At 44.8% G+C, this 14,100-nt stretch overlaps 1 protein-coding gene across 1 annotated transcript; it reads right to left on the bottom strand.

Annotated features, from left to right (window-relative positions):
- Positions 1-11: 11 nt before the first annotated feature.
- Positions 12-10,784, bottom strand: jazf1a (JAZF zinc finger 1a). Its single transcript, XM_079367544.1, has 5 exons — positions 10,462-10,784; positions 4,401-4,473; positions 3,256-3,452; positions 1,884-2,053; positions 12-1,003 (listed from the first exon to the last, which is right to left on the bottom strand). Exons 1-5 carry the CDS (start codon positions 10,574-10,576, stop codon positions 827-829), a joined length of 732 nt encoding a protein of 243 aa, XP_079223670.1. The 5' UTR covers positions 10,577-10,784; the 3' UTR covers positions 12-826.
- Positions 10,785-14,100: the final 3,316 nt, after the last annotated feature.

Genomic DNA, 14,100 nt, shown 5'->3' with positions numbered 1-14,100 from the left:
ATCAGAGTGTGTTAAAGTGAAAGGCCTTTAAGCTCCTCGCCTCCCAAAGTCATCTGGCAGATCTTAACCTCTGAAGTGGCCGCCTCAGCAAATATGGAATAAAAGGAACACTTATTGAGTCATATAGAAAAAAAACGTCTAAATCTAAAACACTGACAAAAATATATCAAATAAAGCTTGGAAATAAAGTGTAACTATCAATGTAATGAATACTTTTATATTTGTATATACACATATCTATTGTTTATATATCAATATATCTATTTAAAGTATAACTTAACACTTGCACTTTAGCCCGCTGAAGTCACTACCAAGGCAGATCTAAGCTCAGCATACTCTCTACAATGAAAGACAGGGAGTGTACTGACTACGACTGATCTTAGATCAGCTCTGACGTCAACTTCCATCCCACTCAGGGAAAAGCAGGGAAAAGGGGCGGGGCTTGGTTGCACTCCCTGTTTTTGATGTCTTCTTTTAAGTTTCCCTCCGTCTCGTTCACTCGTTTGTTTTTTGTCTTTTCGTTCTGTTGTTTTTTACAGTTAGCACCTTATGTCAGTCAAACGATAGAAACAAAAATAATGTGATAGCATATACGAATGTGCAAAAGTACAACATTAAAAATACTACAAAGATACTTTTTTTTTTTCTTTACCAAAAATACAAGTGATATAACATGGATAAAAAATAATATAACAGGAAAAAGGAAACAAAAAAACAAAAAGGTATAAGAACTTAAAGCATGCACTTGATCCTTTAGTGTGTGGGATGGGTATAAAAGGTAAAGTCAGGATAGGGCCGTGTTTGGGGGTTGGTGTGACCTCGGGGTCTAGCCTTGGATCTTGCGCAGGATCTCTGTGGAGACAGGTGGGTGGAAGTTGATGGTGTGGTGTCTCAGGCCCTGGGAGGTCTTGTAGCTCTTGCCGCAGCGACACTTGAAGGGTTTCCTCACACGGATCTGTGTGCGGTGTCCGTTCTTGGCGTGGTATTTGATGCCGTTGACATTCTGAGGAGACATTTGAGAGGAGATGCTTCACAAAACGGCAAGCTCTTAGAAGGTCAGAAAAATCCAGCTGCCTTTCCCAACAGCGCTGACTGACTGAACATGTACAGAGCCACGGTGAGACTCTGAGGGAACCAGTGGAGACTTCAGGAAGTCACTGGATCTGACTACAACATAGTTTGTACGCCAATACAATGAGTCGTTTTTAACTCCTTGGATTTTGCACAGTTATCCAAAGAGAAAAAAACATTTGAAGGTCAGAGGTCTTCAATTGTTCAAGGTCAGAGGCGACAAAAGACTGCACTGACGTTCATGATTCTAAATGTGCTTCAGTGACAGGCAAAAAAATGAAAGTATAATTAAGGACATCTCAATATGTATTCATGCTTAACCAAAACAACACGGCCCCCCCCCCAAAAAAAAAAACTGTTTAAGTTTACATCTCTGAGAGTTTGATTCGAAATGATTACTCATCATTGTGTTTATTTCTCATCTTTGTTCTATTAGATAATCAGCAGTTTAAATCTAAGAGGGTTTTTTTTCCACAGACATTTTCCCACAACGTCCCTTAGTGCAGAGCAAGGCGTAGTGAGGCTGAATGAGAGTTTTGTATTATTGTTAGTATCCAAAACAAATACACCATGATACATTCACCATTGCTTCTAATTGACATTTTAGATATCTAACGTGATTCTTCAAACTAACGACATGTGATCAAACAAAAGCTCCTGTGTGAAGCTACGAAAGCTTATGTGCTATTGGTGCACAGCTCACACAGATTTCTCTGTATTCCTTTGGGATAATAAGAAAAAATGGATTCATAAGTGCTTGAATGTGTGTGTGGAGTGAGTTCCAGAGATAGGGGGCAGCTTTGTCACCTTACCTTGTATCTCTTCTTACAGCCGGGAACGGGGCAAGCGAACGGCTTCTCCTCTCCCCCGTTCATGCACATGGAGCTGAGAATGGACTCAGAGCTGATGGCACTTTCTGTGGTCCACGACTCATCGCTGTCCGACTCCTCGTAGTCTACCTCCTCTTCATCATACTCGCTGCCTGGAGGCACAACAGAGGACACGCAAGTATAAAAATATCGCGAGTCACCCCGGATGAAAAATGGGAAGTGACAGACCCTGAAAGAACACGATGCTTTTATTCCCTTGGGAACTCACTTATCAGTGATGATACATAACGTTTTATCAATACTTCTCTCTATCCTTCTGCTCCTACTTCGGTGCTTTTCGTGGCTCACATGTTACGGAAAGCGAGGATAAAAACAAAACGGCAGTGTTGTGCGTGAGTGTATGGAGGGGTTGGCAAAGAGAAAGAGATCATTAAGTGGGAGTTATTCCCATTGCTTGGCCTGGGGAGAAAAAAAAAGTGCTTTGTTACATGCAGAACACCTTCAACACACGCAGGCACTTACTGCATGAACAAAATGTTAAGACAAAGACGCACGCACGCACACACACACACACACACACACACACACACACACACACACACACACACACTGACCCCCCACTATCACACAGGAAATGCTGCACCTCAGCAGGAGGAAATGGATGGCACCCTGGCACATGTCAAAAGCGAGCATGTGCATATGTGTGTGTGTGTGTGTGTGTGTGTGTGTGTGTGCCGCTGGTGCATGAGCCCAGACCTAACACTATGTTTGGAACCATTTGGGCTGGAATTGGACATCTGCTCCTGGGCTGTGCAACACACACGGCCCCATGCGATCACACAGCGTGACAGCTGCTGTGTAATTAGCAGAGTGTTGACTGGTGTGCGCGCTGCAGGAGCGGAGCAGAGCCAGCACACAAACAACTCGCAGACACACACGTGCATCCTCAGACAGCGGGCTCGGGTTTGAGCCTCTTCACATTTATGAAGAGACGTAGATCCTTCCATAAATGCCATGTGACATTTACCTGTCCGACTTCTTCAAGGCTTTTGTTTTTGGGAGAAAATAATGTGCCGTTTTTTTTTCCTCTGGGGGAGTTTTAAACTCACTCATCAGGTATTAAATAAGCTGCATAACCATCAACTTAACAAATATCTTCATCATGTGCTGATGAAAACTCCTTCTCAGTTTGATTGACTGTGTCCTGGTGGTGCAACCACAACTGGCGCCTTTTATTCTGAAACCGTCGGTACGGTTCGTTTGCATTCAACGCCGTCGTTCACGCCACACAACTCATCCGTCTTCGTCAACACACACATTTCAACACGCGCGCGCACACACACACCTGCCGTACCTGTGGGTGTGCTGCTGCGAAAGGAGGAGGAGGGGGTGATGGGGGGCGTGACGGGGGGCGTCAGGTTACCGCTGGTGTGGCGAGGGGGCGTGGCCGTGCTGTTCCTGGACACTCCGCCGGTGATGGACAGGGACAGCTTGGGCGTTGCCTTCTTCTTCATGGTCTCCTGCTCCCGGCGGGCTGCGTCCGTCATGAACCTGGAGACACAGGCAGAGGGGGACGCGTCAGCGGTGAGTCTGGTGGCGCGAGAATTTATCGCCAGGCGCCAGCGGTTCTTCACAGCTGACTCGCGCGCCGACGTACTTGTTAGTGCATTAACATGTCAGCCTGGAGATGCATTTACGTGATTTACTAGCAAAATAATTCAAGCCGAACTTTACACAAATAATAGGAAAAGGGGGAAATTCTAAGATGTGCAAGAAAAATGATCTTAAGGAGAAAACAAAGGCGGGAAGTCGAGCTGTAATTTAAATTTACAAAATGAATACCAATCAGCTGTCTTGTCATATTCTCCTTTTGTTTGTGCATACACTTGTAAAGTTTTTTGTTGCTATAATTAGCAAAGATTCATCCTTCTAATAATGGCGCTTCTGTACACTGCTTCAAGGAAAAGGAAGAGTGGAACATGACGACATTAATGAGCTGCTGAATGAGCCGGCCCTTTAAATACACTTCACTGTCATCACAAACGTGGCACAGTAAGTACAGACAACATAAACCGCGGAAGAAAGAAAAACAACAAAAAAAAAAAAACCTCATGCTCACTTTCCCTCTTGTCCTATTTTACCGTCGTCTTAGTAAATGTTGCGTTTTGGGGTGATTTAGCGCAGCGTTGAGTTGGACATGACACATCGGTTCACCGCACGAAAAAATACAAACATGCCGCAGTCCTAAGACGCCGCCCTAGGCTGGCGGGAGGGGAGGTCTGCAGTGGTTTTTCTGTGCCGGTCTGTGGATGAGTCACCGGCTTCTGGGTCTATGGGAAGACATCCGTCATTTGAGCTGCTCCCCCGTAACCCCCGCAAGCCACATGTGTGCACACTTTCTCACAGGAAGACGCACGCGCCAGGGCTGTCAGTGGTGGAGCAATGCTGCCCCCTGTAGACGCAGACGCTATTTGGCTGTGTGGGAATGTGTGCGTTTACCTGTTGATGTAGCTTAGGGCCAGATACGTGGGCTGCTGTTGCTCCTGCTTCTCCAGGACCCGAGGATCTGTGTCTGAGAGAGAGAGAGAGAGAGAGAGAGAGAGAGAGAGAGATTCAGATTAATCACCAATTCATCACTGCTTCTGCGGAGGGATATGTTGTGGGAACACTTTTCGTAAGTGGCTGACTCATACGTCTATTCTTCCTGCCAGACTGATGGACTGCTGGAAGTTTCTCACACTGCCTTCTCTGTATGACTTTATAATATATAAAAGCCTGGAGATAGATTTCAGATAGTTTCATAAATGGTGCATTATTACGCCAGCGCCAAGCCTTCTGTAATTTACTGTTAATGCCATTCCAAATGCTACCCACAGCAGATTAATAACTCCCTCTGTCAGAATGTGGTGAAGAAGAAATTTGTTCGAGTAAAAAAAAAACTTGTAGGCTGTCATGAATGTACACTGTGTATTGCTCCAAACACACACACACACACACACACGCTTTTTCCAGTTCACTTGCAAAGTCAGTCACACTACAGTAGGCAACTTCCACTGCCTGAGGGAAGCAGCGTTAACTTCAAAGCCCCCCCCCCCCCCCCCACACACACACACACACACACACACACACACACACACACACACTCACACTCTGGAAAACAGGGAAGTGTGTGCATGAAAACACTGCGGGTGGCTGCATCTATGAAGTACCAGTGCCATCAAGTGTTCAACACGGGGAACATTCATGCTTTAAATGAAATCATGTTATGTTTCTGCCATGGCCTGCACGTCTGAGTCGCAGCTTTATATGAAATGGTTAGCAAATGGAGATCAAAGGGCTGGATCATGTCTGTGCAGCACTTAACAACATTCTTCTGGATGCTCTTTGCATCCAATCCCCAAGTGTGAGTGTGTTTGCGTGTTTGGCTTTCTTAGATCTTTTGGTTTTCAGACTTTCACACCTCATAATTAAAAAAGAATGCAGGCTTCCCACCGAGCGGGAGAAGACGAGAACGCGACCCGAGGAGAAAAAAAAAAAACAGCGTTTCCGCTGCTGCTGCACAGGCCGCGGTCCTGGACGTGGTGCAGGGTCTCAAACAGTGGAGAAGCTCGGTGAGGAATAGGGGATAGTAGGGACGCGCATCCGTTAACACACACAACTAATACACAGGCTCACACACACACAAACACAACTCAGCTGAGGTGGTCCACACAGGTGGTCTTTGACGGTCTTTTATAGCTGAGGCTTAATCATCCTACCTGCTGCTCTGATGCAGGGACCAGAACCCTCTGCATGCTGAAGTGTGCGCACGCACACACACACATAACGTACCTTTCCAAACCATTGATCAGAAGTGACACACAAGTAGCCTGAACACTGTAACCTTTAGCTCCAGTCAGCTAAATGCTAAACAGCATTCAGACAGCCAGGTAGAAAGAAACAAAAAGAAAAGAGTTCATAACCTGACGAGTACTAGGAGCTCAAAGGTAAGAGGGGTAAGTGTGTGCACGTGTGTAGAGAAAAAGTCTGGGGGGGGGGGGGGGGGGGGGGGGTTAGCTCTGCCAGGTGCAGAGAGAAAGAGAGAGAGAAAGAGAGAGAGAGAGCTGCAATAAATGTTCACCGGCTTAACGACTTCTGTTCACCTAGCAGGACAGGAAGTTAACTAACACTGCTGATCCTGTCACTGGGGCAAGAGGGGAGCTACACACACACACACGTTTTGTGTGTGTGTGTGTGTGTGTGTGCACTCATGATGTCCCTGTGCATGTTTGCTGCTCGTCTGTGCCATTTCAGGCTCTTAAGGGTCTATAAATATCTCCCTAATTAGCAGCCCTGTCATAAAAAAAAAATAGTGACCAATCGACACTCTACTCACTTCAACGCAAACATCCATCTCCCGGCAGCAGAGCACTGCTGCCCCCTGCTGAACACACACTGAGGTCAGTGCGTGTTTCCACATGGATGTGCACGTGTGTATGGGTCGAGGTGAGTCCTTGTGTGTGTGCGTGTGTGTGTGTGTGTGTGTGTGTGTGTGTGTGTGTGTGTGTGTGCGTCTTCACATGTGTGCATGTTTTGAAACCAGGCAAAGAATGCGTGGCTTGTTTTGCAGACTGCTAATTAAGCCACAGAGAGCTTTTTAAAGTGTTGTAGAGCAGCAGGCCACCGGATGGAGGGAGAGGAGGAGGAGGAGTAGGAGGAGGAGGAGGAGGAGGGAGGGGGGAGGCTGGAGATGTGGGTGGGGGCCGACTTCTCTGTAATTACACTTCCCACAGATTAGTGGGGCGCTCCGGCCCTGCGACTTCCGAGAGGCGAACCGTGTGACAAGGTGGATGTGGATGCTTGCGAGGAGTGAACTGAGAGGGTGTGCGCTTTATGCAGTTGGGGATGTCGATCCACTAATTGCTCCGTTTCACCCTGACAGGTCATTCAGGAAGTATGGCGGACGCACACACGCACACGCAATCTTGCACAAGAGACACTCCAATATATTTTTGGGCGTCTGGACTTCACAGTAAGAGAACGCAACCATTAAATGGAGCATGTGGCGTGGGCTCGTTGAAATGAACAGTTAGGAAACACTAATAACAACAAGGACAGCGATCACCTAGAAACCTCAAACAGTTACTCATCACTTTGGACAATTTTTAGAGATCTGAGAGGCTGAAACATGACAAATGTGTATTACACAAAAGAGTCAAGAGTTCTTGCAGATAACTTCTGTCAATCCACTCATTTATTACTTTTGTAATGTTTGCATTCGTACAGCGTCACTGTTTCTGGATTTCTTTTGGTCTTATGCTGCGTTTTCATCCAAAAAACTCTGGGGTTGTAGACCACCCACGGTCAGTATGCACAGCATCTACGGAATATTTTACACGCGCAGCGACGCTCATTGCATTGTGTCCCTGATTAGATCACCAAAAACTTTTTTCCATGACAATCAATAAACAATAACGCTCCCTAACTGCTCAGAGATGTAACAGGAGAGGGATTTTCCCACAAACAGTTGATGCTTCTTCATTATATTGTGTCTGCGTTCCCCTGGGTAGAGACATACAGGCGAACTCTGCCTGTGGGCTGGATCATTATACAAGATAATGTAGGTTAATTATTGTCATGCTTCAGCAGAGCCTTACCTTCAACCACACAATGCTGACTTGTCTCGGCCAACATGTGGTCTCAGCTCAGCCTTTGATTGGAGCTCTAACATCAAATCCAAGTGAACTCTGTCCAAACAGAGCTGAGACCTTTGGGATTTCCCTGTGCTTGCTCTCCCTTATATTTTCCCTTTTCTTAAACTTGTCTTTCAAATCTCTGCCTTGATTTTAATCTCGACATCCTCCCTCCCCTCCCTCCCTCCCTCCCAGCTGCTCTCTGTTGAAGTAAGAGGCAGGTATGTGCTTGTGCAGGTGGGAACACGGCTCGGCAGCGCTGGCTGTGCGCATACGGGTCGACGAGGCTGACATCATTACATTCCTCGGTTCTTACCTAGAGCCACGGCACAAAGCCCCCGACAACAACCAAACACTGCTAAACACAGTTCACATCACCGATTTCCTCCTCTAATCTAAACACCACAGGTGTGTTACTGGATGAGGTCAGCGCTGCAGACCCGCATATTACAGACTTTTCTCACGGTAAAAAACCCAAAAAGAAAAACATCAAGACAGGATCATGTGTTGTGCACACCGCCGTCTATTGTGTGCTGTGTAAAGGAAGGCCAATAAGATACAAGTTTGAGATCACTGAGATTCCAAAATCAAGAGAAGAGTTTGACTGTTTTAAAGACTTCCAGAATTGTGGACGTGCCAACACTAGAGGGCAGCACAGTCTACGCTAATTACCAAATTTGTCTGGGTCGGACCTGAAAGAGCCAGCGACTCACTTTAACTGCCGTTTACCAGCCTTTTGTCACCTCTGGATTATCTGACATCGAGTACGTGCCTGCTTTTTCATAATACATTAGCACTCTGCAGGACAGAGCGAAATCAAAGCAACCTGTTATCTACAGAGCCTTAAAAAGCTTATCTGGTATTGCACATAAAGGAGCCTGTACATGCTGGATCAAATGAGCTTATCTTCTGATTAATTGTTGATCACGATTGGCTGCAGCGTTTCAGAAGTAAAAAAAAAAAAGGGGGGGGGGGGGGGCGTGGAAGCTGGATGCCGGACCCCCACTCTCATCCACTCTCTCACCTCAATCCCCTCCATCTGTCACACTCATCCACTCGGTCATTGATCCAGGAGTCGTATTGATTGGGTTTTATGTGTGATCTTGACGCTGCCAAGGACCAGCAGAAGCTGGCAGAGTGGAAACTCATTAATCTGAGTGATCTGAGAGGGGAACGGCCTTTCTGCTCTGCTGACCGTTAGGGTCAAAAGGTCCAGCTCAGAGCCAGATGGGTGCAGGGAGCGCCTGAAAAAACAAAATACATTCTTGCATTCTTGTTCTTTGAAATATTACTGGTTGGTTTGGGAAGAAACAAATGTATACATGGCCAAACATGTTGGTGTCCTCCCTCTTTTTGGTTTATTTGCAACTGATCCGTTGAGCATATGGTCTAATTAAGCTCGGTCCACATCCCCACCAACCACCCACTTTCTCCTCACCTACAAAAACACAGTCACACAAAACTGACTTCACCCTTCATATGTTTGTAGAAGTGAGCACATCAGTCCTATCCAGCATGTAACAAGACATCGCGCGTCAGTATCCCTATCATCGCACGCTTCTCAAGAGCGCTCTTTGTTGGCTAGACAGCAGGTGTGCAATAACTCAGCCAATGTACTGCTTACTGCCCCCAACCCCTTTAGAGACGGCCTGTTGCCATGGAGACTGGCTCAATGAAGCATCCATTATATCACCCTCACCCCCACCACCTCAAACATCCTGCTGAAGATGGATACACGCCACTAATAATGATTAGCCCTGATCAACTTTACAGCATATTATTGAGAGCTTTAGTTATCTAAAGCTTCGTTCAGTTTTCACACTGTCATTTGTGAGAATGAATTGAAGGTTAATCTATTGTTATTTCTAAACATTTTGTCTGACTGAAAAGGGAAAAATGTGGTCATAACACAGTTACAGCAGCTGCAGTAATACTTAAGATTAAATAAAGACACTTGACAAAGAACAGTGAGGCACCTTAAAATAAGACACTTCTGTATCTGGATGAATTTCCCCACTTAAATGAGAGCAATAGCAGAATACATTTTCCAACCATTTAAAAAGCAAAAAGCTAATTTGCATATTTAATCACTAAGCCTGCATTAAAGTGCAACATTTGTTAAGGGACTACATTTGTCAATCTTTAAAATTACCTATTAATTGACAATAATACAACAAAATACCTGAAAACACTACATATTGTGCCTTGATTATCAGTATTCATCAATAAGCCTACATAAAATAACTGAATTGATTTTAAGTTATTCAATTTCTCTCACGTTACAAGCGATGCAACAAGTTGAAGCTTGTGCACGAGACAGAAAAAGCCAATCATCTCAGTGTAAATCTGCGTCACCTGCCTACCTGGGTCAGACTGACTGGTAATGAGACACCAACATTATCACACCGCATTGAATAAACAGTGATGCCTCGATGCAGCTGAGTCACCTGGAGCGACAAAAGCGACAGACCTTTTGACGCTCAATACACACACGATGCTCGAGGTGCCACAGCTGCTGAGCATCAGGCCTGGAAATGTAAACAAACCGACTCCTCTGCACTGTTAGCTGTGAAGCCGCTGCCTGCTCGGAATGCTAGTTACACCTATGCGGCCCTTTGGAGCCGAGTTACCGCTGCAAAAGGTGACTGTGATGGCTTAAGCGTAATTAAAACCAGCCGGTACTTATTTCGAAAAGAATGAGTGTTTTTCCAAGACATTAAACTCTAATGCTGTTGGGTAACTCGCACTCCAGTGAGCGTCGACGGATAGCGAGCAGCAGGAATAGCGGACCCGAGTCCGTCTGCCTTCAGCTAACTATAGCTAGGACGCTAGCTAATACAGGCTAGCTGCTTAGCTCCATCTCCCCCCCTCCCTCCGGCCCGACTCACCGATGTGATTGTCCTCGATGTGGACGATGAGCTCGGCGAGAGATTCGAACTGAAGACCGCAGCTCCCGAACCTGCAGGAATTAGAGAAGAAGGAAGCGGCGGCGATGCCCGTCATGATTTCGGCGCTGGTGCATTCACCGGGTGGATGTTGGGGGGGGGACCAGGGAAGCCGGGGCGGTGAGCGAGGAGGCAGAGTCGTCGGGTTCGGGGAGGGAGCGCCGCGGAGCGGCGGAGCAGACACCGGGCGAGCAGACAGGACAGCGGCGGACGCAGCTGGTAGGCAGGCGGGACGGTGGGGGTGGGGATGGGGGGAAGAGGAGGGCTGGTTGGTGGCCGCCTACGTCACGATCTTCTTACCTGTTGGTATCCGAGACCCCGACAATAAAACAATCCGAATTAAATGGTAAATGTGCATGCCCTTTAAAAATAAAAGATACATCTTGGCTTCACAGATAGCCAAATCATGGTGCTTGTCAATTCTATTGACATTACATGATCTACTTTTTTTTTTTACATCATTATTATATTATATTGAAAGTTGTTATTCAAAGCTATAACAAATGCTGGCCATGTCTATTTAAGTAAAATTTTACAATCTCAATTCGTAAATTGTTGTTTATAGTGGAGACCCTATTTAGTTATGGGTTAAGGTTGTTCAATATTTTATAACACTGAGTTTAAATCAACAATACAATCAAATAGTCCCTTTCAGTGCTGCAACATGAGCCTGCTATAGAAAGATTTAAGACTTGAAATATAAGATATCTACTCAATGGATTTCAGGCATCATCCAAAATTCATACTGTGTACATTACATTCATGACAAAATGAACTGTAATACCCAACACGAGTTACAATGTCCTTTTGACCTAAATCGGATGCCATATATGTGCTTATACCGTGAAATTAATTACTAAAGAAAATGGTAAAATGGATGGCCCTTTTTTAGTCTTCTGTATACTCAAAGCACTTTTATACAACACAGGTCACACCTACCCATTCACACCTTAATGGCATTAGTCCCACTTCACACGCTGCCAAGTGAAGTGGGTTAAATTTCTTGCTCAAGGACACATCAGAGATTTGGCTGCGTGAGCTAAGGATTGAACCACCGACCTTCTGAGTGAGAGATGACAGACTCTACCATGGGATCTTCAGCCACCCACTGTCCCTCTAGGATCCAGGGCTTGTCAGTGAATAGATATATGAGCATTCTGTGTGGCTAGAGGTCAGGAGGAGGATCAAACTGTAAATGATTTCACTTAAAGTCAGGAGATGGATGCATCAGAGTCCCATAATTAAAACTACAAATATGCTGACACTCACTAAACGTTTTCATTCATATGGCATTTCATTTATGTGTCACAAATTTCCAGGCAGCAATGTGTTTTTCCTGAATGTCTTCTGCGTTTTATTTATTTTATTTTATTGCACATACAACTGATTGTGTGTATGCAATTTGCAACATAAATGTTTTTTTTTATTGATTATTTTCCCTGTGCCAGAGTGCAACATTTGACATGTTTATAACACAATGAAACATACTTCACCGTGCAACTGCATCAAAAAACAAAAAAAAGTTTAAATCTGAAAATCTGTCATTGCTTGGAGAAATTTGAATACATTTTATGATTTCTATCTCTGATAAAGTCATCTGATGAATCTTAATAAATAAATGGATTAATTTCTGTCTCTGTGTGTTTTAAGATGTAACAGTTTAACAGAATTGACATCTATTACATCTATAAAGTTTACAGATTAATGTTGTTTTAGGGTTCAAGGGTGAGGTGTGTGTGTGTGTGTGTGTGTGTGTGTGTGTGTGTGTGTGTGTGTGTGTGTGTGTGTGTGTGTGTGTGTGTGTGTGTGTGTGTGTGTGTGTGTGTGTGTGTGTGTGTGTGTGTGTGTGTGTGTGTGTGTGTGTGTGTGTGTGTGTGCAGCTCCCAGAGAGAGGAGAATGTCCTTAAATCACTGTGGATGGCTAACCAGGGCCGGCTGGCCTGTGCTGGACCTGTTAATCGAGCGTTAAAACAGCCTGTCATAAACCACTGGCCAGGGACTTCAACAAACAACTTTAAAACCTAGGAACAGACTTTTACTCTTTTTTTGACAACCCTCTATCTGGCCAACTGTATATAACACACACACACACACAAAGTGTAAACCTTCACAACTACAAGTTAATACCAACTATCACAAAAATGTAAACTCACACAAACACCATGACATCACCACACTCGCACACGTACAGTAAAGAAACTCGATGACTTCATCAGCACAGCACAGATGTTCTCTCTTACACACCATCGTGTGTAGACACACACTCAACATAAACACGCTCACACATACAACACTCGGTGTATCAGAGCTGTGACAGTGACGCAGTTCCTTGCACCATTACGTAAATGAGAAGTGGTAGCATGTGTTGTGAAAGGCAGGAGAAGAAGGGAGAGACACAGAGAGAGTTTACAGAGCATGACTTCATCTGATCTGAGGTCTGAGGGTGGTGCACAGCGTTGGATGGATTTCAAACTAGTGCAGCGTCTCTGATTAGCAGCAACGCTTTCTTTGAACGATGACAGTCCAGTCAGAGTGAGGACCAACACACACTTCCAATATTGTGCAGAATGAACACATGCACCCCTTTAGCATGGATTCACATGAAGATGAATGTAAATCAAACTCGAGCCATCGTATTACATAACAAGTTGACTGCATCTTATTACTGTTAATCTGACGCTGTTTAAAGTATCTGTTCCCAGTTACCTTTTAAGTCTTGGTACTAGAAATAGTGTTAAACAACCATGCATCACACCAGATCGACTTGGCAAATAAGCCTGATGTGTGATTTAGCTAAAAAATGTAGTGCAGCATACAGATCCAGGTCAGTAAGTTTGTTTGACCGTTGACCTGAAACCCAATAATTCTGCTGACATGGTGACATCAGGCTTCGAGCAGGCAGCTCTCTAAAGCTCCCAGTCTGGTTGTTAAAAGCCATGCTGAGGTTAAGATGCCTGATGCTAATGGCTGGTAGAGTCACTGAGTTATGGGGTAGTTGTAAGCTCAGTGGCACTGTCTGCTCCAAGGCTCCAGCCAAAGACTTCCTGGCTGCCGTCATACACTTTTCAGTGTGACTGTGCACTCACAGGCGTGCACACATGCTGTAAAACATTTCCTATCTCTACTGAAAACAAAACTCCCCTGAAGAGCTCTGAAACGCTGAGTGACATCATCACAACTTCCTGTTTCTTTTTGTTACCATGGCTTCCAGAATTTGCATACTTTTGGGATTGGGGGATGATGAGTCAGTGGGGTTTGTTCTGGGGTTTTTTTTGTTGTTTTTTTTTTTTTTTACTTCAACCACTACAAAACAATATTCCTCTGTTCAGCTCCTGCTGGTCACCGGAAAGCTTGACTAAATATGGCAGAGGTATAACTCCATGGTTAAGCTTGGGACTGAAGTTTTAACTTTTAGTCATGGCACGTAAGGTTTTATGAAATCACAAAACTAGAAAAATCACCCAAAAAAGGGATTTTATTTTAGAAATCAAATGTACATGCAACTGATAAAAGTTCTCTAACCTATACAAATTCACCAAAGCATAGAACCTTATATAATAGATTTTTTTTTTTAAAATACAA

This window comes from Symphodus melops (assembly GCF_947650265.1).
Source record: "Symphodus melops genome assembly, chromosome: 18".
In the NCBI taxonomy this organism is placed as follows: domain Eukaryota; kingdom Metazoa; phylum Chordata; class Actinopteri; order Labriformes; family Labridae; genus Symphodus; species Symphodus melops.
This window is presented reverse-complemented; position numbering and strand designations above follow the sequence as displayed.

Excerpts from the sequence above, each read along its gene's own strand:
- jazf1a (XM_079367544.1), bottom strand. The coding sequence starts at position 10,576 with ATGACGGGCATCGCCGCCGCTTCCTTCTTCTCTAATTCCTGCAGGTTC. Across the intron at positions 2,054-3,255 it reads TCGCAGCAGCACACCCACAG|GCAGCGAGTATGATGAAGAG; the intron begins GTACGGCAGGTG and ends TTGTGCCTCCAG. Across the intron at positions 1,004-1,883 it reads GCTGTAAGAAGAGATACAAG|AATGTCAACGGCATCAAATA; the intron begins GTAAGGTGACAA and ends ATGTCTCCTCAG.